Source organism: Psammomys obesus, unplaced genomic scaffold (genome assembly GCF_907164565.1).
Source record: "Psammomys obesus unplaced genomic scaffold, mPsaObe1.curated_primary_1811, whole genome shotgun sequence".
Classification (NCBI taxonomy): Eukaryota; Metazoa; Chordata; class Mammalia; order Rodentia; family Muridae; genus Psammomys; species Psammomys obesus.
The window spans coordinates 16,678,987-16,706,701 of NW_026596039.1; the positions used below are offsets into that span (position 1 = coordinate 16,678,987).

Below are 27,715 nucleotides of genomic sequence, written 5' to 3' on the forward strand. Positions count from 1 at the left end.
GGCTGACCTTAAACTCACAGAGATCTGCTTACCTCTATGTCCCGAGTGCTGGGCCAGAACAACATCTCTTAACAATATATGTGAATCTATATTTTTATCTTAATGTGTCAATAAAATGGTTATGTAGTATAATGTAAAAACTTTTTTTAATTTATTATGTAGACAATGTTCTGTCTGTACACCTGCATGCCAGAAGAGGGCACCAGACCTCAGTATAGATGGTTGTGAGCCACCATGTAGTTGCTGGGAATTAAACTCAGGTCTTCTGGAAGAGTAGCCAGTGCTCTTAACCTCTGAGCTGTCTCTCCAGCCCATGTGAAAACTTTTTAATGATAAAATACTTTTTCATGCAAAGTTTCCAAAGTAGATAACATCACGAAAACCTGAAAAGATAATTTTGAGTACCTAGAGAAATAGACACTAATATATTCTTCAATGCTTTCTTCATGGCATCTGTTCATATATAGAATTTGGTGTTAAATTTTAATGATTTTTTTTTAATTCACATGTTTTTTTTTTAATTTTAAAAGAGAAAGGAAAATCAAAAGGGTATAGAACAGTGATTTTTTTTTTCTTTTCTTTTTGATTAATTGAAAATTTGCCTGTACAATATGCAGACTTTCTTCTGAGAGCTGTGTATCAAATGCTCTAATTCAGGGTAATTTAAGTTCTCTAGTTTTGAAATTCTAGAACACCAGTATTCTTTATTCTGTGCTATAAATCTTAGATTCTATTTCAGTTGCTTTAAACATGCAATTTTTTTATGATGTGTAGTTTTCTTAACAAGTAAGAAAGCATTATACGTAAGATAAAGTCAGGCTGCTGATTACTTTTGTATATTGAAGTACATTCACACATTGCTTAAAAGTAGAGATCTTTTTGCAGTTCTGTTATGTAAACCATAGCACATAGCCACTAAGATGGCTATGATGACATAGCTTACAGGAGCCATCATCCTGTGTGCTGGCTTTTGTTCATGGTTGACAGAGTGTTGATGTATGTTAGAAGAAAAATTCAGTGAGATTTTAGAGTAAAACTTCACCTTTTAATTAAAAAATATTGTCAGCTAAGAAAGTGGAACCTTTGTGCAATATAATATAATTCATTGTCCTGAATTCTGAACTCTGTAGAAAATAGTCTAAACATTAACTTTAAAAAATATTACAAAAGCCTGAGATGGTGATACATGCCTATAGTTGTAGAGGTTGGGATGTTGAATCAGGAGGCCATAAGTTCCAGGCTAGCCTGGGCTATGTAGTGAGACCCTGTGTCAAAAAACAAACCCAAAACAATCAAAAAAGGATGGATGGTGAAATAGCCCATTGGGTAAACACATTTGGCACCAAGCCAGAGGACCTGAGCTTGATCCCTGGGACCCACATGGTGGAATGGGAGAGCCAGTTTCCAAGGTTATCCTCTGACCTTCAGGTGCGAACTAGGGCACATGTATTCTCCCCCCACCCCCATAAATACATGTAACAAAAGAAAGGTACAGGGCTGGAGAGATGACTCAGCTTTTAAGGATTGCTGCTCTTACCCAGAATCTGTGTCAGCTAGGTCACAACTGCCTCTTAACTCCCACTCTAGGGGGATCTGATGCCTCTGGCCTCTGTGGACATCAGCACTCAACATAAAGACATATATACACATAATTAAAAATAATAAAAGTCAATCTTTAAAGGACCAGCAAGGTGGCTCATGGCGTAGAAGTACTTGCCATGCTGGCCTGATGAACAAGTTCAGTTACAGTGGAAGGAGAGAATTGTCTCCTGAAAGTTGTCTTGGTCTCCTTGTGCCTGTACACATACACACATTTAATTCTCATTCTCTCTGTGCCTGCCTGTCTGTCTCTCAACTAAAAGAAATTGCTTACATTGGGGCTGTGTAAGTGGTTTAGTAGGAAGCCTGACAACCTGAGTTTCAGTCCTAGAAACCATGTAAAAGTGAAGTAAAGCACCAACTCAGAGTTTTTTTTCTGACTGCCACACATGCACACAGTAGATATTTTAAATAGTGTTAAAAATATTCAGTTGATGTGTGTGGATCGGTGCATATATATATGTAGTGAGGACAGCGGTGAGGAAGGAGAGCTATGTAAATATTTTTATATCAGTATAGACTTTGGGAGAACATTTAAATGCTAATAGCTATTGTTTCTGGTTAGGGGTTTTTGAAATACTATTGGGGTCAGGTTACAGATGATATTAGAATTTTGTGCGCTTCAAATTTCTTTTTTATTTACAGTTGATCTTAGTCAAAAAGCCAAGATGATATTTTAATGATAGTGTCAGTTGTTAGTTCAAAGTAATTGAATGTGCTTGCCTTCTAAAAAGCTGCATTAACTGATATAAATTTACACATGTGCTGGAAACAGTTCCTTTCAGTAGACATGATTTAAGTTTAGGTTGGATTAATGGGGCTGAGAAGCTGGTAGCTCTGTACAGGCAGGAACCTATGGAGAGGTGGAAGTAGTCTTGCTGTCAGCTCCCCTACTTCCTGACAGGATGATGCCCAGAATGAGTGAGAATAAGCCACAGAGTTAGAAGGATGTAGGCCAGGCTGTTTTCTGTTTAATTGCTAGGAAATAAAGTCTGTAAGCATTAACTTGAGGCTATACAAGTAGTAAACCTTTCCAGAGTACTGGCCTGTTTGTGGAAAGGTAGGTGCCAGCACTTCGGGAGCTAAGACAGGAAGATTGCAAATTTGAGGCTAACTGGGCTACATTGTGATTCTGGCCTCAACTGGTCTATATAAGGAGACCTTATCTTCAAAACCATAAAATGAATAGCAAGCTAGTGTGAGCATGCATGTTAGGGAGGAAACATTAGTGAATGATGGTGGAGCCCTGGAGCACACAGCCTTCGGGGCAGCCCGGGCCCTGGCTGTGCAGACAGGAGAGGTATTGCTGTCATTCCCCTGCAGAATGCTAAGTAACATGCACAAGCCCAGGACGATATGTTTGCTTCTCATCTTTTCCAGTGCTAGACAGCGACTAAGCGGCCTAGTCTTGTATTTATAGGTAAGTCGTGGTGCCAAATAGAACCTTGATTCTCCATAGGGGCTGTGCTGATCCCATGTTAGCTGCAAGCACAGCTCTCACCAGAAGCAGACCCCTCCTCTGGAGAAGTGTTTTTAATTGAAGCTTGTAGGCTTCCCGAAGACTAAACTCAAAGATCACAGCTAGGCCACCCAGGCACAGAATTAATTGGAATAAATGTAAATAAACATATGTGTTCTGGTTCTTCTTTTTTTTTTTTCTTTTCTTTTTCTTGAGACAGGGTTTCTCTGTGTAGCCTTGGCTGTTCTGGACTTGTTTTGTAGACCAGACTGTCCTTGAAGTCACAGAGATCCACCTGCCTCGCCTCCCTGAGTGCTGGGACCACAGGCGTGTGCCACCGTGCCTGCCTCTAAAGACTGGTTCTCATCAGGTCACAAGATAGGGCTAAGGGCTGGACTTAACAACTTAGCGGTGGAGTCCTTCCTTAGCATGTGTTCAACGCGCAGTACCTCCAAGCAAAAAAGAGAACATAACAGAAAAACTGCAGTTATTTATTTAAGTGCAATAAGATAGTTCTACGAAATATCAGAGGAAGAAAATGGAAGCTGGGCACATGTCACACACTTATAACCCCAGCACTTAGAGAAGGTGGAAGCAGGAGGATCAGAAGCTCAAGGTAATATTTTGCTACATAGTGTGTTTAAAGCTAGAGTGAGCTACATGAGACCTTATCTCAAAAAGCCAAAGAAAAGAAAAACATTTAAAAATGGAATCATGAAGTTAATCAGTTAATAAGAACAGGAATGGTGTTGAGAGATCTGAAGATTTTAACAGAGCGAACAGAATAACTTAAAATTGAAGAGAAAACCCCTATAAAAGCACAGGGAAAACCAGATCAGTATGCCAACAAAGAGGTCTGTGTATGTGGTCTGCTACCTCAGCCAACAGAGCTCTGTGCCCAGTATTGGAAGCCCTTTATCTTTTCCCATATATATATGGGAAACCAAAAGGTTCATAGCAGATTATCTTACAAAATATATATAAAGCAAGGCACACAATATAAAAAGAGTGCTGCTACCTTCCAGACCATGTAATCTAAATATGTAATTAATTAGAAGATAATGCTATGCTCTCTAATGAGGCACATGCCAAGGTACCTCCTGAGGATCTGGTATAAATGATGTTCATTGGGGGGAGGGAGAGGAGGGCCTGGAGAAGGCCTAGAGGCAGCAAGTGAACCATGAGGGCGAGGAGGGGGGGTCTGGGAGGGAGAAAAAGGTGAAGAAAGCTGGAACGGAGGGAACAGACAGCTGGAATGGCAGGGGTCCTTATATCCTGTAGAGCACCTGGCAGGCGAGGTAAAGCTAGCTGAATTGCCTGTAAGCTAAATGGATAATAATGAAGAGATAATTAGAGTATGTATGAACTTGGAAATCTAAGTGCCTTTCTAAATTGTAGTAAAAATATGTAAAATTAAAAATAATTTTAAACTGTAATGACCATACTAAAATTCTAAAATACTGTAAAAATAATTGTTTGTTTGTTTGTTTGTTTGTTTGTTTTTCTAGTGCCATTCTGGTTCCCAAGTAATGAATGGGGATCTATTGTATTTACTAATAATCTTCAAAGCACTATAGCTGGGCAGACTTTCGTCTATTGTAACCCACATCTATTTCACAGCCACATACCCCATTACCTGCCATCTAGTCTCACCCTGTCTGCTCCTGCTCCATCTCCCCTCCTCACCCTCCCCACAGGATTTCTGTGTGTAGCTTTGGCTGTCCTGGACTCACTTTGTAGACCAGACTGGCCTCAAACTCACAGAGGTCCACCTGCCTCTGCCTCCCTGAGTGCTGGGATCACAGGCTTGTACCGCTGCCGCCGCCACTGTCACCCCTCCCCCTCCTGCTCTACCTTTGTCCTTATGGAGACCTTCTCTTTTTCCTCTTTTCACCCCCCCTCCCCCCAGGGGAGATTCTTCTATAGTAATGACAGTGCCCACTTCCCTGATGCAACCAGATCTCTGGGCACTGAAAACAGTATCTGAACACACAGTGTACAAGACCATTCCCAAACAAAAAACCTTCCTAAAGTTGTTGAGTAAAGATGACCCACAATGCTGAAAAGCAAAAAGAGACAAGATACATTCTGATCCTAGTTAAATAAAATTTAATGGTAAATATATGCCAGAAATAATACAACGAATGTTCTGTGGAATTTCAGACTCATACCGTCCTTTGGTCAAATAGGAATTTGAAAATAAAGTTCTGCAGTGTCTAAGACAGCAGCAACAATGCAATCAGAAACTAAAGGAGGGATCTGAACAGGAGTAAAAGTAGAAAAGAAAGGGCAAATGAAAGGAAAAGAAAGAGCAGCTAGAGGCAGCAAAGTTACAAGGGCAAGAAAGATGAGGGAGAGGAATCTAGAAATGCTTACCTTGTTTAAAAATGCTTACAACCTACTTTCTTGTATGTTAATTTACAAAAGAAAAACAGAATAACAACAGATCAAAACCCAACTCACTGTTAGATAGTCAAAAGGGAGAAATTAACAAAGGTTTAAGAAGTCTCTGCTGATCTAGACTGGAGGTCAATCATCAGCTGTCCACTGTGCAGAGCCTGTCCACAGTGCAAGTGCTTGGCGTGGGAGAGTGGGTGCAGTGTTTCCTGGTCATCTGAGATTATGCCATGTGGATTTTGTTAGACTTAGTCCATTGCTCTCTATGGAATAGAAACTAATGTGTATGGATGTTTCACCCGCATTTCTTGTTTGTCCATGCACTTGTATGCATGCTTGGTGCCTGCATAGGCCAGGAGTGGCCATCAGATCCCTCGAATTGGAGTTGTGAGCCAACGTGGGGGCTGGGAATCTAACCTTGGTGCTCTGGAAGAGTAGCCAGTATTCATAACCACAGAACCATCTCCAGCCCGTGAAATAATTGTAAAAGTCATCTTTGAGATGATGATTTTTTTCTGTCTCTTATGGCAAGGTTTTTAAAAAAGATTATTCCCTAGAAATCAGGGTCTGTTTACAACTGGTCTGTTTACAGAAATAAAAACAAATGGGTCACAAATGCATGGAAACCAGCCCAGCTGGACTGAGTTGTAGACCAGCAAGCTGGAAGCACAAGGAGGGCGTGGCTTTACACAGCCTGCAGGACTTCTGGGAAGCTGCATGGAAGTGCTTACAGATGGATGGCCTTGTCAGCCCATATGCAGCACTTAAGCAAGGCCTCAGTATTGCAAAGCATTGTCCTTTGGTACAGCAGCTTCCTTCTAGGTAGTTTTTTCTTTTTGTTTTTGTTTTTTGGGTTTTTTTTTTTTTTTTTTTTTTTTTTTTTGGCCAGTACAGGTTGGTCCTTGAAAAACAGCCTGTGCATGTCCTTGCAAAATCTTCAGAGAAGTGAACAAAAAAACTAGTAAATGTAGGTATCTTGAGTAAGGGAAGTGGGGATGGGAGGTTCGGTTGTTGGGAGACTGTGTGCACATTTGTCCCTTCGCACTGTGTGTTTGTCACAGTAGGATGACCTGTTCTGCAGAGCATGTCTGGTGTGGGTTGATGTTAAGATGCAACACACTCGAGGTTGTGGACAAAATTAGTCTGAACTTGGCTCCTTAGAGAAAATTCTTTATTTTAACTAAAGAGGTGACTGGGTGGCAACCATGGGCATTTGTTACACTTCTAACTACAAGTATTTAGATGCCTGGTGCCTGAAACTTTTATCTGAAAACAGTATCTTGTAGACTTTTTAGAATAAATCAGAAGGAAGACTTGGAGTTCTATTCAGCCAAATGTATTTAATTTGACTTAATCTGGCTGTGGTGAGATACACACTAGCACTGTAAGCCCTCATGCTTGACCAGTGGTAGGAAGACTTAAAAAAAAAAAATAAAACAGTAGCTCTGAAGTTTGTAGGGATTTAGTGAAGTACAATCTTGGTTTTGTTATTCTTATAAAATTGTAGCAAATACAGAACCACATTTTGTCTGAAAAATGAAAATGTTCTTTTAAGCACAGTAGTGGTGTATCCAGAAATCTATTCTGATGGTGTTACTCTGGCTGCAGTTTTGATTTAATAATGTGTATTTCTTTTTCAGAATCAGTATAATCTAGCACGAGCCCAACAATCCTATAATTCCATTGTACAGATACATGAGAAAAATGGTATGTACAATTTAATAAGTACTTATTGCCATTCATGAAGTTGTACATAGCATGCTGATGTTTGCCTTGTTCATTTTTGTGTTTTTGTCTCAATTTTTTTTTAACCAAATACTGTTAATTACAGTAGGGAAAAAACATTTTCAGTATTCATAATCTTGGAACAAATCTAACACTGCTTCTTTCAAAACCTTATGCCCTGAACTCTTGACCTTTGAGTCACAGCCAAGAACTTTAGCTTACTGAATAAATCCCTTTGCTCAGTTGAAATTAATTCTGTAAGTAAAGAAGTTGTTTTAACACCTCTGGATAGGCATTCTCACTGTATACTGTAGCTGAGTGAGCATAACAGGATCATGACAATTTGCTTCTGAAACATACTCAGATTTACTGTGGTAGACCTCCCTTCCTTCCTACCTCAGAGTCAAACCTAGGACCCCCCCCCCCCCCATCAGGCAAAAATATTCTACTAGTGAGATACAGTTTTACTGTCTGTCATCTGCCTTGCCCTTGTCTTTGCTTTGCTTTTCTTTCTGGTTTTACTTTTTAAGACAGAATCTCACTAATTTGCCCAGGCTGGCTTTGAGCTCACTTTGTAGTCCAGGCAAACCTTGACCTTGGAGTCGAGCTTCAGTCTCCCCCGCAGCTAGGATTATCGGCCTGCGTCACCTGGCCTGGCTTAGAAGCTCTATTTGCAAGTTCCTTTATGTCACTCCCTAGCTCTGTGGCTTTGAACAAAGCCTAGGATTGATTTATTTTGTGTGTGTGTGTTTGCCACTGTATACACCATGTGGGCTCTGAGAATCAAACTCGGGGTGTCTGGCTTGGTGGCAGCTGTCTTCACCCACTGAGTCATTTTGCTGGCCTCTATGATCTCTTTTAGCCTCATCTCAGAGAGTTTCCTCATCTCTGAAGTTGGCAAAGTGTCTCTTAGTAAACATGAAGAAAAGAATAGTATGAGTGCTTTGTAACCAAGTGCCCTGAAAAAGAAATTCACTGTAGCAGTGGGAGGGAACTGTTGTTCTTTTGTGTAGAGTAGAAGGGTAGGTTTTAGGGTAGGTTTCTGTAGTAAATGGTCCTGATGTTGCTAGTTGTAATGAATTATTAGTTGGGCTCAGGAGTCACCATACAAGCATGAGGCCCTAAGTTTGCTCTTAGAATGCACATGAAAAGCCAGATATGGCAGTAGATGCTCTGGTCCCAGCTCTAGGGAGGGAAGATTCTTGGGCTGACTACTAGCCAGCCAGTCAGAACTGTTGAGCTCCACATTGAGACCCTGTCTCAAAGAACAAGGAGAGCCAGCCAGGCATGGTGGGTACACCTGTCATTCCAGCATTCAGGGAGGCACAGGCAGGTGGATCTCTGTGAATTAAAGGTCAGCCTGGTCTATAGAGCGAGTGCCAGGACAGCCAGAGCTAAAACAGAGAAACTCTAACTTGATGTTAGACATACATTATGAGATTATTAACTCTGTGAGGACTGCCTTGCATAGCTAGAATGTAAATGTGACGAGAACACTTCACTTACCAGTGTTTTTAATTCTGATTGCCAGGATTTTGTTTGGGCGATATTTTGACTGAGGTTTGCTTTTAAATACAAAACTGAAATGGAAGGTTAGCATGTAGACTGCTGTTATTCCATACTGTCATTATCAGCTAATATCATTCATACATACCTACATATATGTGTGTGTGTATATATATATGTATGTATGTTTATATATATATATATATTGTTGAAAACATAAGCAACAGCTTGACATTGTGAACATCTCAGAATTCTGGGTTAATAACCAAAAAGCAAGTTTAAGTTTCTACAGTAGAGCTAAACAACAAACTTGAATAGAGACCAGACCTGATTTTAGTAATGCCTTTTTTCTAATTGTTCCAAGGATTGAGGTAGTTAACTTTTTTTCCATTTTATTTCAGGCTGGTACACACCTCCAAAGGAAGATGGCTAACTACATTGACATATGTGTGGACCAATGTTGCTTTAAAGAAAATTGTTCCAACGTGCAGACATAAGCTTTTGAGTGCCCGTATAACAGCAGTACCGAAGACATTAGCTAATAGATCATTTAGTGGATAATCTGTCACCTGACATCCAGTTACAGCCTTTTCATTTTGCTCACTTTAGGTATCTTGGACTGAGCAGTGGGGCCTTTACTGTATTTTTCCTGATAAGTACACGCAATAGCCACTCCCTACCACTTCTTTATTGAAAAGTGAAATCTTTTAAGCAGGGAAGTCAGCATCAGTTTACTGCAGCTGTGATTTTACAGTAACCTTCCTATATTGAGCCTATGGGATATGAAGATTTGCAAAATCCTGTTTGTTTAGAGCCAATAAAAGTTTAACTGATGGTCAATACTGGTTTAGAAATTTTAGGTCTTCTAAACCATAGCCTTTTCAGGTCTGAAATAATTTTATTGCCAAAATTATGACAGGAAGCCTCTTCATTAAATTGTCATACTTTTTCATGGTTGTGTGAAGGTTTGAACTATTCTGGAAGTATGCTCTTAATTGTATTCTATCATATTAGCTAAAGCAAAGCGAGGCAGCCACTTGGGAACAGTAATTTCTACTGGGGCAGCAGAGTCCTGTTGGACTGAACCTGCCTCCTGTTGGTTCAGCATTTCTTGTGAGGAGCCACAGTGTAGAGCCTGAAGTTCTGAAGTATGAGGTCATTTTACCTTTCCATTTATTAACGGGGTGTTGCAATTGTTGATAAACTAATAAACTTATGAAGTGATTGGCACAAAGACAGATTCCTTGAGCAAAATTATGCAAGATACCTAAATTGGAGACCCTTAAATTTTTTGCTAAACTCATATAGTGGCATTTACATCAAAAGACCAGTAGGGAATCAGCAGGGTTAATTCTTTTATAAAATCAATGGAACTTTCATTTTATTGACTCACCTGAATCAGTCTTCTTTGGTTGGTAATAGACTTTCTTTTTATACTCCTAAATTTGATTTAAATATAAATTCTAGCTATTAAGCACTTTTAAAAAAGAAATCCAGAAGCACATTTTCTTGCACAAACCAGTACAAAGTTCAAAGGTGTTTCATATACATTTGATTTGAGTTGTTTTTTTTTTTTTAACTTTGTAAACCACATCCAGGAGACTTGGCACTTGTGCACTTTAAGTGTGCACGTGTGCATTTTAAGTGTGGTTTAAGTTTCTCTTGGTTCTGTTGGTTAAGAGGACAAGTAAAGAGATCTGGTATTCTTGATCACTTGGTTACCTTCAAATAAATGATTGCCAGTAGCTTAGATAACAAGTGACAAGGCAGAATTCAACACATTATAAAGTTCCTTAAGCCTAAGGCAAAATCTTGAATACATTATTGAATTCTTTAATATCCTAATGGCTAGCATATTGACAGCTGCACATTTGGCATGCTTTTTTGGGATTTTATTTTTCATTGCAGATTTATTTGGCAATGTCCAGTAAATTTTGTAAACTTGCATCAAGTTTATGAATAAAGAACCATTTAAAAATCGGTTTGTTACCTTTCCCTCATAAGACATGCTATGATTCAGGTGTCTTTGGGCTCTGTATTGAATTTCTAGTGTAGAAATTTAAAGAGATAGGGTGTGGGAAGTTTTAGAAGCAAAGACAAAGATTAATTTAATGAGACAGGGAACCTAGAGTACACATAGTGTATTCAGACTTTCTTTAGTCGTTTCCCTTACATTCTTTTCAAGTACATGTGGGTTTGTAAATTTGTTTATTTTGAGACAGCCTCGCTCTCCAGCCAGGGTGGCTTTCTGGAACTTGTGGCTCAAGTGCTGTTTTAATTAATTTCCCTAATTTTCTTAGGATACTAGTAACACTATAACTCTCTGATACTCTGGCCCCTGGACACAGGAAGGTCAGTATATCTCATCAGAAGCCCGGAGGAAGGAAAGCTCTATTCCCAGTATGTTTGGACAGGACTCTTTTTCTCTCCTTGAGTGAAATTTTCATGCCAGTTTATCTTTGGTTTGAATGTTATGTCTCAATGTACAGCCAACCTACTTCATTCAAAAACAGTGATTTTCTCTGAAAGTTGTCTTGGATGTGGAAATCTTTTCCCTGGTCCTCATCAGGTGTCTCCCTCTTCCCCACCAAGCCAGTGCCTATTAAGAAGAATGAGCCATTGAGTAGCTAGTGGCCAGTATTTCTGGAAGTAGAACGTCGGAGACCCTGAGAGTTGCTGGGGCATTTGCGTTTTTTCGTATTCTCTGTGTAGTGGAGTTTTGGAGACTGTATGACACTTCCATGTGTTTGGTATTAAGCCTCAAGGTTTCCAGAGTAAAGTGGAAATTTATTACTGAAGGCAAGGAGCTTTTAGGAATTTGTCACCATAAGAATATTGTTAATGTGTTTTATGTTATCTTATATAAAATATTTGGGGGTTGCAGAGCTCAGGTTGCTTTCGGCTTGTGATCCTCCTGCCTCCAGCAAGCTGGATATTGCAAACATGGATCATCATGCCCAGCTCAAAATGTTCTCATAAGTAAATAATCACTATCACAGTGTAAAAGGTCATGAGGCCAAGACAAGAAGCACCGGGTCAGACCCAAGTAGCTGGGGACCAAGGGCCCTTCTATCAGAGCACAATCGATTCATTTGGAATGAAGCTGCGGCCACTGTCCTTTACTTTGTGGTTCGGGAATACACACAGGATCCACCGGAGGGTTAAAACGGGTTGTTGGGCCTTGTCTCCTGTGATTGTGTAGCCCTGGGATGAAGAAAGAGCACGAGCCAAAGGATAATGGTTCCTGCGTGAAAATGTCTGGCTTGGCGTGTGCTTTCTGTAGCAACTGTAGTTAGTGCCCAAAGAATGGCGAGTGCTATCTATAATGTTTACTCCATTAAAACTTAAGAGATAACGAGTTAACCAGATTCACCAAACAAGCCGAATGTTCGCAGTCGACTCAAAATCAAGGCTGCACCCGTTCCCTTCCGGGCGGAACAGTGCAATCCGTTTTACCCGGCGCACCGCTGCAGCGGCCAGTCCGGAGCCGGAAGCGGCCCGCCGGAAGTGGCGCGCGCCTGCTCAGTACGCTCGGGTTGGCGGCGGTGCACCGGCCGCTCTGGTTCCTCCGAGTCTCCTCAGGGCTTTCGGCCCGGTAGGGGAGGCATGGAGCCGGTGGGCGGTGGCGGCGGCTCCTCCTCCACAGACCCACGAAGCACTTACGTGCTGAGTAACCTTGCGGAGGTGGTGGAGCGTGTGTTCACCTTCCTGCCCGCCAAGGCGCTGCTGCGGGTAGCCGGGTGAGGGCGAATGGGGCGGGAGGAGACCTTCGACCCCATGGGTGGCGGGTTCGCCCCTGCCCCGGGGTCCTAGGGCTTGGCCGAGCGCTGCGGGGCTGCTGACGGCAGGGACGACCCGCCCGGCGGCAACCCTTTGTGCTTTTGCGTCCCCAGAGTGTGCCGCCTGTGGAGGGAGTGTGTGCGCCGAGTGCTGCGGACCCATCGCAGCGTGACCTGGATCTCCGCGGGTGTGGCGGAGGCCGGCCACCTGGAGGGACATTGCTTGGTCCGCGTGGTAGCTGAGGCGCTTGAGGTAAGTATGGAGGTGTGCCGCGGACGGTCATTTGCTGGACTTGTGGGCCATCTGTGAGGACTTTTTTAAAAAATCACGTTCGTGATACACGTCCTTGCTTTTGTTAATTTGGGGGAGCCTTTGCTCGTATTCTGGCAAGATTTTAAATAAGCGTCAGGTTTTGTATGGGCGTGCTGCGGCTTATTCCTTAGTAGATGTTGGACAGTTGAAGTATCCAGGTGTTCACTGTTATAACGCCTTACAGAGCCTTCCCTAACTTGTCTCTGTTTTGCAATGAAGGCTTTGGGTATCGCTTGCCCGGGGTCACACACTAAGGCTAGAAGAACTAATACTTCTACCTAAATACTTAAGCCATAGCCCTTTGCGTCCCCGGATCCAGGAGAGTCAACATAACAGGAGGTGAAGACAGACTGTAGAGCCGGTAGTGAATCTCTGGTAGCTCACTAAGTGGCAGAAACGCTCGAGAGGAACCCGCCAATTTGATGTTCTATTACTCTTTATCCCTTAGTATGTATAATAGGCAAACAGAACTCAGTCACAGCATAGCCTCCAAATTGGGAAATTCTCATGATGAATGTGTTGGTTAGAGGTTTTTATGTTTTTGTTTTTCAACTTGAGACAAGCTAAAAGTCATCTGAAAATAGGAAACCTCAAGTGAGTGTTTCCTACACAGATTGGCCTAAAGGCAAGTCTGTGGGGCATAGTGTTTGGTGTGGGAAGGCCCAGCCCACTGTGGGCTATCCCACCCCTGGGCGGGTGGTCCTGGGGTTTATAAGAAAACAAGCTGAGCAAGCCATGGAGAACAATCCAGTAAGCAGCACTCCACTGTGGCCTCTGCTTCCATTTCTGTGTTGGCTTCCTTCAGTGGGCTATCACCAGGATATCTAAGCCAAGTAAACCCTTTACTCCTCAGATTGCTTTTCGTAGTGGTCTTTATCACAGCAAGAGAAACTAAACTTTAGGTAACACATTACCTAAAAGACATCTGGCACTGGCCTGAAGGGGATCTTACTAGTCAAACGAGGTAATCTGAGTGCCAAAATTAAAAGCTGATAGTAGCAAATACATCCATAAGTAAGAGACTGCAAACATACTACCATCCAGTCTTCAGGCTCCATTCAGATTTTGTCCAGTACTGTGCTTGATAGTGAAAGGATTCAGTTATCAGTGACTTTAAGTAAAAGACATGATCTTTCACTTGTATCAGTTACCAGCCTCAACACTTAAAGTTGGAGGCTAGTTAATTTATAGAGCATCTGTAAACTGGGTGTGGCTGAGCTTTATTAGATGTTTCATCTTTGTCAAGAATGATGGGAAGCAAGAGTATGCTGTTCTTCTGGCACCCTTCCAGGTGGTCTCTGGCTTTCATTGATCCCATTACTTTAACTTGATTCAAGTGGTTTGCCAGAGGCCTGTCTGTCTTTAAGATTTCTGTCCTGTTGCAATTAAATATTTGTGGATAGAAACTTTGAAACTTAGCGTTCTCTTTCAATTTCCACACACACATTTGGAGGTGCTCTTGGTCTCTTGTATAAAGGTACACACATTATCTTTGGTTTGGCTAGTGAGCTCTCAAGCCACCTTCATTGTCTTTTTAGGGATGACTTTGTTTCTGGGTTTTTTTGTTTTGTTTTTTTGTTACCAGATGTTTTTAGCTTGTCTTTCACCTGCTTCATTCAGAGAAATTAGAGTTTCTCTAATAATTTTGGTTTCTTTTAGTGGAGAACGGTATTTAGGACCTAAGTTCAGTACTGTGAGGTGTGTGCACTATTGTTGGGGATTTGCTGCCTCTAGCCCACACAGGATTATGTACATGTCTGCATATGCAGTTGTTCTTTGCTGTTAGCTAGTTGCCCCATGCTGAAGTTCACAGATGCTCAAGTCCCTTATAAAGTAGCGTAGTATTTCTTTTAACCTTTATAGTCCTTATATTTAAATTTTTTACTTATTTATTTTTAGGACTTTTTTTTTTTTTTTTTTTTTTAAAGCTGTCTGGACTCGCTTTGCAGACCAGGCTGGCCTCGAATTCATAGAGATCTGGCCGCCTATGCCTCTCTGAGTGCTGGGATTACAGAAGTGTAGCACAGCGTCCAGCTCCAGCCTTATGTTTAGATTAAAATCTCTAGATTATTTATACCTAACATAAAGTAAGTGTTCTATAAGTAGACTACATTAGGAAATAATGACAAGAAAAAAGTTTGTATATACTCAGTATAGATGTAGCACACACACACCCCCTTTTGTAAATAGCCACATTTAGATCCTTAAATGGAGAGATGCAGAGAAAGCTGACTCTGTGTATTTAGAACTGTATTTCTGTCAGTACATGAAACTCATGAGTTGCCTTAGGTGCATCCAATCCAGCACAAGATTTTTGTCTCGCTTCCTTTCTACTCATATCTGACTTTTTGACAGTGGGAAACCTGGCTCTTAAAAAACAAAACAAACAAACAAAAAAACCACTTGCTGGGAGTGGTGGTGTATGCCTTTGATCTCAGCACTTGGAGGCAGAGGCAGGTAGGTATGTGAGCTCCAGGCTAGCCTGGTCTACAGAGTGAGTTTTAGCATAGCCGAGGCTACACAGAGAAACCCTATCTAGAAAAACCAAAAAGGAGGGGTCCCTATTTGTGCGTGTGTGCGTGCGTGCGTGCACGTGTGCAGGTGCCCATGGAGGCCAGAAGAATGCAGTGGCTCCTCTGGAGCTGGAATTAACTGGTCATTGTGAGCTGTATGAACTTTGTCCTCTGAAACACAACAATTGCACTGAAATGCTGAGCTGTCTCCATCCCTGGCTCCTATTTTTAATGTGCCTGTCCCAAATGTGGTGTCTTCTATTCCCTGCTGTCTTGTGTAGCTTTTCTTCTTTGCTCTTTTGGACTCTTGGACTCATACCCAGAAAGCTGGCTAGCATCCCTCAGGTCTGTTGGAGTAGTATTTCTCTCCGAAACACTGATCAACACCTACAGTCTATTATTCAGAATCTATCATTTAGGAAAATTTGAAATCCTTGCAAAGCCTTTTCCACAGAATTGTTTGGAGCATGATGTACAGTGAAGGAACTTACAAACATCCTGCTGTTTGTTTAGTAAAAGAAATCATTAAGTTATAAATCACAAGGTACATTTAGTGTTAAGAAAATCTTGATAAAGGGGCTGGAGAAATGGCTCAGTTGTTAAGGGGTTTAGGATTTAGCTCAGTGGTAGAGTGCTTGCTACTAGTCCTGGGTTGGGTCTCAGTTTAAAATAAGAAAAGAAAAAGAAAAATTTCAGTTTCCAACACCCACATTAGTGGATCACAACTGCTAGTAACTACAACTGGTTTCTGAGGGCACATAAACATATGTGCCCTCAGACATATCCACAAAATAAAACATTTTAAATGTTAGGAAACATTATTAAATTATATTAGTGTAATCTATATTAATGTAAACGAAGAGTCATAAATAAGTTAGAATGTTAATGAAAGTTTCCTGTGGGGAATAGAATTGTGTGGTTTTTGTTTTAGTAATGCTCCTTGATTGTTTACAACTTTTTACCGCAGTAGGCATTCTATATGTTTTAGTGGTTGTTATATACAGTCTTAGATGTTAATCCACATTTTGGCTCAAGCTAGCCATGTGGATTTGTCGTCTTTGAGCCTTGTTCCACTTTGGCAAATTGAAAAGGAAGAACAGTGATTCTCTTGTATCCTTAAAGGGTTCTTGTAAGGATTAAATAGCAAAAAAGTAATGCATGTAACTATAAATTTTCGATGGATATTAATATTCTCACAATATCACTATTAAAGTTACATAGTAGTAGCCTTAAAAAATCAAACTCATGGTGAGACAAACATGGTGACTAAGTCATAGATGCTGTTTTCTCTATTTTCCAAATAAGCTTGTGGATGGAGTATTTTAATACATATAAAGGAGGTTTAACTTCCTATTAGAAATGTTTTGAGCTTTTATAAGACAGCTTGCCATTTGCAACTTCTTTGACTAGTGTTTTCCCAGCTGCCTTGCACTACAGTGAGAGTGCCATTTTGAGGCTTTTCATCGTCAGTTGCTAGTGAGAATTAGAGATAGGCTTGTATGTTTATTTAAACTTAGGAGGCTTAAGGCCTGACTGCTTTGTGGAAGTTACCCTGCTGGCGATGGCAGATGAAGGACCCAGCCCTGACTCCTCACTCATCAGGCATAGCAGACAAAAATAACCCAGGGGTCAGAAAGAAGCCCAGGGGGGTGTAGTGGCTCAGTGGGTTGTTGGTACTGGCAGGTCTGCCTAGCCAAAGCTAAAAGGTAAACAGTCTTGAGTGTTTCCAGGTTTTATCGAAAGGATCGGGAAATATGTAAAAATTCTGTGGAATTTTAAATTGTGGCAACTAGTTAAGACTTTTTAAAGATGTCAGGTGAAATCATGAATTTGTATCCTTAGGCTATAGGCCTTACTCTGCCCACATCATTGATACATACTCTTCAGTGTTTTTCATGAGTTGTCTCAAACCTACGCTGAAACATCTGAGTCTCCCCAGATTACAAGGCAGTGAAGTTGTGCTTTATAGTCTGTACTTTATTCCATTCTGATAGGAAAAACACTTGAAAAAAGTCCTTGCATTTAGTTTGGAACACAAACAAGAATGGCGGGGGGGGGGGGGGGGGGGGGGGGAGGCTGTGAAGGATGTCACATGGAGGTGCCAAATATAAACGGTGTAATCTAGAGGCAGGGGTTGAGAGATTTGCTCTAAGGTACTTTAACGATTTCAAGGTGCTTTGGCAGCAAGGGAACCTGTGCAAGCGTGGGCAGGTCTGACCCTGAGCTGGAGAGCTGTCGGTGAAAGCCAGAAGAGCAGTGCAGCCTGTGTCCCCTCCCTCTGTTGAGAAGCTTCTTCCTGTTCAAAAAAAAAGTGAGAGGCAGCTTTAGCTGCTACCTAATGTCTGTTCTAAAAGATTAAATGAGCTTTATGAAGATGAACTTCTTAAGGCCTGAGATAGGTTAGACATAGACAAAAGAGTAGGTGCTCAGTAAGGAAGCTGACCGGTAGGGTGACATGTGAGAAATAAGAGGACTTGGGATGGATAGAGACAGTGGCTTTATTGCACTTGGGAACACCACAGCCTCACAGGAGCCAATTCTTTTTCTCTTTGCAGAATGTTCCCATCTTACCACGGACAGTTCTCTACATGGCAGATTCTGAGACTTTCATTAGCCTGGAAGAGTGTCGTGGCCATAAAAGAGGTAGATATGGAGAAAAAGGGTTGGGTCTTTGTTTTTGGTTGTTTTGACATTGTCCTAGCCCCCGAGAACAGGCTTTCTGAAACTTTTGGGCACTGCTCCTGGTACATGTGCTCGCGTCTGGCTTGAGCCGAGGAGCCTTTGTGCTGTAGATTGATGTCTAACTCACCGTACAATTAGGGTGGGGTTTTCAGAAAAACATTTTTCTTCTTTTGAAATAGTTTAATCCTCCAGATGTACTTCTGTATTAAAACAAGATCCTGGCTTTGGTTATCCAAGCCTGTTCCTGTATAATGTGGTGCTATGAGGTTCCGTTTACCAAAGCTATTTACAGACACTGTATATTCTTAGCTTGCTAGGGGAAAATACAGACCAGACTTTGGTTTGGATGTTGTCTGACTTGAATCCAAATGACCTGAGTCAAATGATAGTTACACTGTGACATCAGTTGAACAGAGAGAGCCAATAAGTAGCACTTCTCAGACTCAGTGCTGAGCCAAATTTGACGCCTTTGGGGCAGAAGTAGGATATTTACAAAGGATAATAGCAAACTAGTGATGGTAAAGATTAGCTTTAAATTTTAATAAAACAGGCATCAAAATGGGGAAAGCACTTATTTTAATCAAAATGTTTAGGCTTTCTTATAAAGTTTTTCCTTTCTTCCATTTTTTTTTTCCTATAAGACAAGATCATATATAGCCCAGCTGGCCTCAAAATTCACTGTATAGCCGAGGATAAACTTGAACTCCTGATTATCCTGCTTTCACCTTGAAGTGCTAGGACTACAGCTTGCACCTCTTTGGGGCTTACGAAGTGCTGTGGCTAGTGATCGAACCTAGGACGTCTTGCATGCTAGGCCAGTATTCTACCAACTGACCAACACCCCCAGCTTCATAACCTGTTGTTAAATATTGTTTTTTAGCATTGTCAGATTTGACGGTGAACAGTATATGTAATGATTGTGCTACTGTGTTGTCACAGCGAGGAAAAGAACTACCATGGAGACAGCGTTTGCCCTTGAGAAGCTGTTCCCCAAGCAGTGCCAAGTCCTTGGGATTGTGACCCCGGGAATTGTAGGTGAGAGAAAGTAACAGTTTATTTCTTGCTTAGTTTGATGTGGGGTCCCATGGATTGATGAAATATTTGTAGCTGAAAAGTATATTCACATTTCCAGTCATCTAAAACAATAGCATTGGTCATCCTTGCCAGGGTGTTGGATTGTACTTAGTATCTCTCAGGTTGCTGAGGTTCAGAGGTCAGATCTTAAGGCTGCTTAAGAGCAAAATGTGATCCCTGTCTTCCCTTAGCCATTGGTGGTGGAGGTGGGGAGGATCTCATTCTACCAGCCCCAGATTAGGAAAGACCTTAGCCCATCCAGTCTGGTCAGCTCTTGATTCTTGCAGGCAGGATGATTGAGGGTGACAACTTACAATGGGCCTTACCCAGACACTTGTTTCTCTGCATGTTGCCACGTGGCACATTGCTAGTAAGTTTTTGCTGTTACTATATGGATTGTTTCCTGTTGCTTTGGCAGTGGTCAGTGGTTACAATAGCTGGGTTGGGATTCCAGCCTAGTACCTGTGCTACTTTGGACAGCTTACCCGACATCCACAAGGCTTCAGCTTCCTCATCGGTGAAATGGGATGCTGATGTTAGTGACATTTAGAACATACCACTCCTATTTTCTGGAGCTTTAGATGGAGCCTTGTCAGTGGCTCAGCTGTTAAAGTGCTGGCAGCTAGAGCATAAAGACCCTTCCCACCCTGGGGCCCTCACACAAGTACACTGAAAGACCTTGTATTTCAGTCTTGTGTATGAAACACAAAGAATTCCAAGTGTTTGCTACCAGTGTCTCCTTACTACAGAGCTGCTTACACACTAACAGAGGAAGAGCTGTGGCTGTGGCTTCAAACATTTGAATTGGCATTAGGTAGCCTTTTTGTCATTATTGGTTATCGTTGGATGCTTATGTAGACTCATAGCTCTTATTCCTCACATCTTGGTCCACCTGTTGTATCTACTGTAGCCACAGTCAAACAGAGCCACATTTCTCTTTTTAAGTTTTCTATTACAGGAATAGGGGCAGGAAAAGAAGGACCAGCCTTGGCTGGCAGCCCTGCCTTCTTCATGTGAGTGGGTGGCAGTTGTAGCTTTCCTTTTGTTACTGCCTTTTTCTGAAGCAGCTTTGATTTTTTTTTTTTTTTTTTTGGGGGGGGGTGGGGTGCTGCTTTAAGTCCTCATGGTCTTATGTTTGGGGCTAAATACCATAACATCTGCTCCAGCCAGAGTGTGGCCTTTGGTGTTTGCTGGGTCTTCTCTATGCTGGTTGTGGTGGTTTAAATAAGAATGGCCCATGTAGCCTCATAGACTTTCGAATGCTTGGTTGCCAGGGAGAGGAACTGTTTGAAAGGATTACAAATGATTACAGGGTGTGGCCTTGTTAAAGGAAGTTTGTTACTGGGAATGGGCTTTAAGGTTTCTAAAGCCTATGCCAGGTCCAGTCTCCCTCTCCACCTGGGAGCCAAGATGTAGCTCCCAGCTTCTTCTCCAGCACTGTCCTGTTTCTCACCACTGGTGCTTTCTTTGAGCCTAATTCTTTATTCATTCCTGACAGTCCCTGCCAAAACCCCTATTCTGGCTTCTATGGTGCTAGGTTAGTCTACCTGGTTAGTGTCATAATGATTGTCCTCTTTTTGTATTTTGGCTCTCTGACTCATTATAACTATTTTAAACATGTTTGAGATTTATGTTACACTTATCAGTAAGTCCTTTAAAAGATTGGGTGTGTAAGCACATGCATGAGGAGGTCAGAGGTTGTCAAGTGCCTTCTTGAATTGTTATTTTGAGACAGGGTCTCCCACTGAACTTGGGGTTCACTCTTCAAGCTAGACTGGCAGGCCAGTGAAGTCCAGGGATTTGTCTCTCTGTATGTGCTTCCCCCATTGCCTGACCTTTGTTCTTATTTTGGGGTCAGGTGTGGGGAGGCCTTCCAGCCTCTGGTGCTTGTACAACTCTTCACTAACTGAGCCATGTCCCCAGCCTGGCATTTAAGTCATTCTGTGATATAAAAGACAAGATCTATTTTCTCATTCTTGTTTTTCTAGATAGACTATAGTTTTCTGGTCCTATGTATTATGAATGAGGCTGTTACTTTTGCTTAAGTTTCTCTGAAACTTAAGAAGTGGACTTGCTGGCTTGATGTATATTTAACTCAAAAAGAAACTACTAATTTTCCAAATGTCTACCATTGTGTACTCAGCAAGCAGTGTATGAGGATTGCAGTTGCCAGGCATCCTTGCTGGGTCACAGCTTGTGACTGTTAGCCCAGCCAGTAGGTGTAACCATCCCTGCCTTGAGTGTTGACTGCCTCTGTTCAAAGAAGAGTGTTTTCTCTGACTCTCTCTAGCTGTGTTGCATACCTTGTGTGTGCTTACTGGGTACTTGTATGTTGCCTTGTGACGTGGCTGGCTCACTGCTGGTGGTTTTAATTTGTACTGTCCTATATCTACTCACATTCAAACACTGTTTAGGTTTCTTTCCCAGGCTTTGTGGGAGTGGCTTATTTTGCTGTTACAACAAAATACTAGCCAAATGCAGTCTGGGTGGGGAACTTGCTTAGTTCACAGTGCAAGGGTACATCTTGGTGGGGAGTCATGTGACAGAGGTGTCCTTACGGAAGGAGCCCAGGGAGACTGCTGAATCTTGGGTGTAGGATCCAGGCTGTGGGATAGTGTTGCCCCAGGTTCTGTCTTCTCAAAGCCCTCATGGAGTGCCCAGAGTCCGTGGTGATTCCAAGTCCTGTCAGGTTAGGCACCAAGATACCATCACAGGTCTTACTGTGAACTTGAATCTTTCTTTTATGTATTATCTAGATCATGTGAGGTTTGTCTTTTGGGGTTTTCTCTTTGAATACCCCCCACCTCAGCCCACTCTGATTTGGGTTTCTTAGAAACTTAACACTTAAACATTTATGTATATAGCATTTTGCCTCCATGTATATCTGTACATGTATATACATGCATTCCTGGTGCTCATGGAAGCCAGAAGAGGGAATTGGATCTCCTGGAACTGGAGGTAGATGGTTGTAGCCACCATATTGGTGAAGGAACTGAACCGTGGTCCTCCAGAAGAACAGCAGTTCTCTTTATCTGGACTTGGCGGCTGCAGACAGTTTGGACACGTGCTTTTCTTTGTTTAAGAAGCATCTCTTTCTGAATGTACTTAAAAGTATGCTACAGGCGTAGCCACCCTAAGGTTGCCAGAGAACTTCGTTTACTCTAAGAGCAGCTATTTGATAATAGCCCAGTCTAGAGTTAAGGTGCAGTGGTTTGATAAAGCCTCTTACTAAATCTAGTCCTCATGAAGCTGTCATTTTTCCCCCTAGTGACTCCAATGGGATCTGGTAGCAATCGACCTCAGGAAATAGAGATTGGAGAATCTGGTTTTGCTTTATTATTCCCTCAAATTGAAGGAGTGAAAATTCAGCCCTTTCATTTTATTAAGGACCCCAAGAATTTAACACTTGAAAGACACCAACTTACTGAAGTGGGTAAGTTATTATTATTTACTATTCTGTTTATTTATTAGTTTATTTGTTTGGAGACAGGGTTTCACTATGTGGTTCTGGCTAGCCTTGATCTCAGATCTTCCTGCCTCTGCCTCCCAAGTGCTGGGTTTGAAGGTGTGTGCCATGCAACTGGCATTTTGTTGATTATCATGCTGTTTCATTTCTGGCCAGCTAGTAGCTTCTAGGCTGCTGACAAGGCTAGTGATTGGTAGCATTGGTTTCAGATTACTCTCTTTGCCATGGAGTCCTAGATGACTAGAGATGAACATTTTTATGAGTATTCTGCTGATAAGCTTGTGTATGATGAGTGTTTTGCTTACGTGTATGTAGCGTGTGTTTGCGTGCTGCCCCATAAGAGCAAAAAAGGACATCATATTCCTGGAAATGGAATTACAGATGCTTGGGAGGTAAGGTGTATGCATGCATTTAACTGTAATTGACGTTTGAAAAGATTCTTGGTCTTCAGTAAGCTCTTAATCGATAATTTTGTCTTATTTTTGTTATTTAAAGCTGAAAGGCTTTTTTTTTCTTTTTTTTTTTTTTTTTTTTTCTTTTTTATTTAACGAGCTGAAAAGCTTTTAAAAATATTCCTGGTGACTGTTATAAAAGTTTTTTAGAAGAAAAAAGTTGGTGTTAGGAGAGATAGGCCTGAACTTGGTGAAGTATTAGGAAATGAACAGTTGAGATTGTTGAAATTTGAGATTTCAGATTGACTGAAATCTGAGAAAGCAAATGTGGTTGAATTTGGAGTAGATCTAGTGTCAGTCCATGATGGGAAAACTTGTTTGTTACAATAGGCCACTACTGGCTACTCCAGCAGAGCAGTGTGAATGAAGGCTTCTCATCAGCTACACCTGCAGGGGGCTGACTGAGCTTAAACCATCACTGTTCATAAGAGTTACTTAGTGCTAGCTCACGTCTGTGTATAAATGGGCTGAAGACACAGGCCTCCGTTAGGCAGTGGCACTCAGACCTGCCACTTTCTAATTACCTCTGATCACTTCCCCACTCTTCTGCTTCCATGTTGCTAATATGGAAGTCAACTGTTAGAGAGGCCTGTGTCTATACAGGTTATTAGTTTTTGCTTTACAGCAAGGAAATGAGTTTGGAAAAGTTAGGAAGCTTGTCCCTACTTAAAGACCAGCAATAGAAAAATGGTGTAACAGCAAAAGAAGTTGGGGTTTCTGGATCAGAGGAAGGAGTGTTCACCTTGAGAATGGCTTTTATATTGTCCTGAGCGGGGTAGACAGAAGAGTAAGAGCAGAAGCCCGGAGCCCTGCACATAAGCCTCAGTGTAGAAGAGGGTTGGGCACCCTGTTCCTGTAGGGTCACTGTTTAGAAAACAGGTTTGGGCTGAGGGGTGGCTGTTGGCGTTGGGTGTGCATCTTCAGTGTCTCTTCACCCTAACTTCTTTTGAATAGCCATGTCATTGTCCCCAACTAGTCACTTCCCTAGAATTAACAATCTCTTGTTTCTAAAATAAATAGACTTGTCTGCTGTTCCCACGGGCTTCTTCCTATTCAGAAAATTTGTTCTGCAAAAGAAAAGAGTCTTCTCCGAATATGCCAGGCTTGTCTGTTAGAGGGAGGGCCCTTCAGAGCTGGTGTGGGATGCATGGTACTAGAAGGCCCTGTTATTTCCACTGTACCCAGGAGCATAGTCTAAAGTAGTATTTGTCACTAGCTAGCTCTTCTGTCAGCAGCATTGCGGTGAAGATAGTGCTCGCCGCTGTGACCTGCAGGCAATGCTGCCTAGATTTCAGTACAGAAAAGAGTTCCAGTATGACCAGTGTGAAGCAGAGTAGGAGTTTATTAAAAGGAGATTTTTAATATCGATTTCAGCATGGGGATTGAGAGACCAGGCAAAGTGGACGTGGGCTGCTCAGGAAAGACCTACGTCATCATCTTTACAGAAGCTCTGTGAGAAGGTTAACTGGACTCACTGGATGGTTCCTGGGATGCAGGACAGGATACACTTGATAAGACTAGGTCACTGCATGCACGGAGTTAGGTGTTAACGTGCTGGATTCTTGATTCTCGGTTGCCAGAATCTCGCAGCATTGTGGTCTGCAGGGCTCCTTTTCCTTCCCATCTTGCCTGCTCTATTCAGGACGAGTGAGCCTTCTATCACGATGGAAGTCATGTGGCTGAGTTAAATGGAAACATGAGTGTAGTTAGGGGCTGCATTTTCTTCCTTTCACGAAGCCATCTCTTTGTAATGCTGGTTGGTTTTAGGTTAATGCTCTGAAAGTAATGTGCCGAGGCTCAAGAAGAGGCCCAGAGCTCTGGGAATGAGTTGACCTCTGGCTCCCTTGAGCTCTGCTGCCTGCTAGAGATGGAAGCTTTTAGACCACATTTGATAAGACAGAGCTCTAGGTCACTGGCATGGGTGGAGTTAGGATGTGGAGCCACCTGCATCATTGCTGTTTGCTCTGTAACCGTGTCCTGCTTGTTTGAGGCCTGTTATATTCAAATAGCCATTTAGGTTTTATTAATGGGAAAATTATAACTAAGACCTGAGTAATCTCAAAGTAGACGAAATGGAAACCAGCCTCAGTGCTGCATGAGACACACTGCGAGTGCTGGCTAGTAGGAATTTCATGCAATTCATCGATGTTTGAAGGCTCACTGTATCCCTCACTTCTGCAGGTCTTCTGGATAACCCTGAGCTTCGTGTGGTCCTTGTCTTTGGCTATAACTGCTGTAAGGTGGGAGCCAGTAACTACCTGCATCGAGTAGTCAGCACTTTCAGCAACATGAATATCATCTTGGCTGGAGGCCAGGTGGACAACTTGTCTTCACTGACTTGTGAGAAGTAAGCCTGAGCACCTTGCTTTGCTCCCATGGGTGATGGAAGTGATTTCAGGTTCTCATTACTTTAGGCTTTTTAAAAAACAAATTTGAGGGATCAGGCAGGTGGCATTGTTATGTCTTTAATTCCAGTACTCTGAGAAAGCAGAGGCAGGTGACTCTCTTGAATTCAGGGTCAACCTGGTCTACACTGGTGACTCCAGGCCAGCTAAGAGTACGATATGATACCCTGTCTCAAAATATACAAAGGGGGAGGGGGGCAGGCGGTGGTGGTTGCAAGCCTTTAATCCCAGCACTTGGGAGGTAGAGACAGGTGGATCTCATGAGTTGGAGGTCAGAGACTAGCCTCATCTACAGAGTGAGTTCCAGGACAGCTAAAGCCACATAGAGAAACCCTATCTCGAAAAACCAAAACAAATAAATAAATAAAATAAAAATGAAAATAAAAGAAATTGCTAATATACCAATTCATTCCATTTTGCTGTTGCCAAGATGCTCACTAAACACAATTTTGCTTGCAGTCAAAGAACTAAACTTGTATTTATTGTCCTTTAAGAACATCAGAGTTGGGTTCCTTCAGCATTACCATTGATAGGTTTATAGCTCTGGTCCTCCTTATGATGCTCCTGCAGATGAAGAAGTCAATAAGTGAGGCTAAAATAAATAAAATCACATGGCTTTTACTTCAGTGTAGGGCTGAGTTGCTAACTGGGGAATAGAGGTTAAGAAGAAACAAGAGTAGGTTTTAAAGGAAAGGAGGAACTGTAAGAACGTTGAAGCAGCAGATAGGTAGTTACTGGATTCTACTAACCCAGGAAGAGCTTTTGTGTAGCTGTGTATTTGTGGCTGAGAAGGGCAGGTGCTCTCCTTTTTTGATCTGCCCTGTTTTTAATAACAATTTCATTTAATCCTTGCCTGAGAAGAGAAACCTCAGACTAAAGCTTACGTTGCTAAAGGCATCAGATCTCGTCCCTTAGTTGTTGATGATCTTCCGTTTATTTCCAGGAAGCCTCTGGATATTGATGCCACGGGTGTGGTTGGACTGTCATTTAGTGGGCACCGAATCCAGAGCGCCACAGTTCTCCTCACTGAGGATGTGAATGATGACAAGACTGTCGAAGCAGCCATGCAGCGCCTCAAGGCAGCCAACATCCCCGAGCAGAACACCATTGGCTTCATGTTCGCATGCGTTGGCCGGGGCTTTCAGTACTACAGAGCCAAGGGGAATGTTGAAGCCGATGCCTTTAGGAAGTTTTTTCCCAGTGTCCCCTTGTTTGGCTTCTTTGGAAATGGAGAGATTGGATGTGACCGGATAGTCACTGGGAACTTTATACTGAGGAGATGTAATGAAGTGAAGGAAGAGGATCTATTCCATAGCTACACAACCATCATGGCGCTCGTTCACCTGGGGACCAACAAATAAGCTGCCTTGGTGAGAGTGGTTTTCAGTGTGTAACTTTGGAAGTTTGCCTTTTTCAAAACCATGAAGACTTGGGATATAAATTTTTAGAAAAACTAGCTTTGTGTGTGTTTTTTTAGCTTTGATTTGATGCTCTGAAATCACTTTGGGGTGATTTTTAATATACAGATGAAGGACAACTTCATACACACATAGGTCAAGAAGTAAGGCTGTTGTTAGGTGCAAGCAAAACTGCTGTGGCTGAACTGCACCAGGTTCTGTGACTGTGCAGAAGTGCCCTGAGAGGTTGACAAGGCCACCAGGAAGTTGGAGGTTTAAGACCTTGTAGTGGTTGATGAACTTTTAGCAGAATCATGACTTTTTTTCTCCCCTAATAAAGGAGAAAATTAAAGAAATGGTTTGAGAAGCCTGATTACTGACGTTTTACTTTTCTGATAAAGAACTATCTTTGTTTTGGTGCTGTATAAAGTTGCTCCTTTAAGTAAGTTAGCTTTTTGCTCTTCACAGTAAAGACACTGCAAGGGGAACAATCTTTTTCACATAGTTCTGAAAATTATGTCATCATATTTTGGTTTTATACCAATAAAATATACTTAAACCCACTCAACTGGTATTGCATTTATGACTTTGGATGAGTGAATAAAGGACATAAAGTATTCCTTTATCAGTGAGAACCTGGAGCTGAGGGAGATGAGAGAGCGCATTGGTTTCCTCAACATCAAGCTCACGCTGTGATGGCAACTTTGGATTTTCAGTTACTCACCTGCCTGTATTTCTCAATACTTCCCATTGTATGTTCTTAAGAATGGCATGGCCTTTGTGCCTTTCTCCGTCTTGCTTGGACTACGGGCAGGCAGAGAAATCAGTACCCCACTGTGGAGAGGCCCACAGGGGATCCTGGTTCCCTATACACTGTTGTGGTTATGCCCTCCTAATGGGCCCAGACTGACTGCTTCCAGGCTGTTTTACATGGACTTGCACCAAGTC

At 42.0% G+C, this 27,715-nt stretch overlaps 3 protein-coding genes across 6 annotated transcripts in view; 2 read left to right on the forward strand and 1 right to left on the reverse strand.

Moving 5' to 3' along the window:
• Positions 1 to 11,265, forward strand: part of Ube2q2 (ubiquitin conjugating enzyme E2 Q2) — a 51,770-nt gene extending 40,505 nt beyond the window's left edge. Inside the window, exons 12-13 of the mRNA XM_055621729.1 lie at positions 7,096 to 7,162; positions 9,088 to 11,265. Of these exons, the coding sequence (XP_055477704.1) occupies positions 7,096 to 7,162; positions 9,088 to 9,119 (99 nt within the window). The 3' untranslated portion in view covers positions 9,120 to 11,265. The remainder of the gene's footprint in view (positions 1 to 7,095; positions 7,163 to 9,087) is intronic.
• A 928-nt stretch (positions 11,266 to 12,193) lies between these two features.
• Fbxo22 (F-box protein 22) lies at positions 12,194 to 27,330 on the forward strand. Its single transcript, XM_055621728.1, has 7 exons — positions 12,194 to 12,426; positions 12,580 to 12,718; positions 17,847 to 17,934; positions 18,913 to 19,008; positions 22,316 to 22,480; positions 25,147 to 25,312; positions 26,314 to 27,330. The coding sequence occupies exons 1-7, from the start codon at positions 12,293 to 12,295 to the stop codon at positions 26,729 to 26,731; spliced, it is 1,206 nt and encodes a 401-aa protein (XP_055477703.1). The 5' UTR covers positions 12,194 to 12,292; the 3' UTR covers positions 26,732 to 27,330.
• Positions 24,292 to 27,715, reverse strand: part of Nrg4 (neuregulin 4) — a 61,898-nt gene continuing 58,474 nt past the window's right edge. For 3 of the 4 annotated variants that reach the window (XM_055621733.1, XM_055621731.1, XM_055621730.1), the window contains 2 exons: positions 25,773 to 25,934; positions 24,292 to 24,644 (listed from right to left, as the gene is read on the reverse strand). The gene's annotated coding sequence lies outside the window, so the exon portion shown is untranslated. The remainder of the gene's footprint in view (positions 24,645 to 25,772; positions 25,935 to 27,715) is intronic. The other variant, XM_055621732.1, reaches the window with a different exon arrangement.

Excerpts from the sequence above, each read along its gene's own strand:
- Fbxo22 (XM_055621728.1), top strand. The coding sequence starts at position 12,293 with ATGGAGCCGGTGGGCGGTGGCGGCGGCTCCTCCTCCACAGACCCACGA. Across the intron at positions 22,481-25,146 it reads ACACCAACTTACTGAAGTGG|GTCTTCTGGATAACCCTGAG; the intron begins GTAAGTTATTAT and ends TCACTTCTGCAG. Across the intron at positions 25,313-26,313 it reads TCTTCACTGACTTGTGAGAA|GAAGCCTCTGGATATTGATG; the intron begins GTAAGCCTGAGC and ends GTTTATTTCCAG.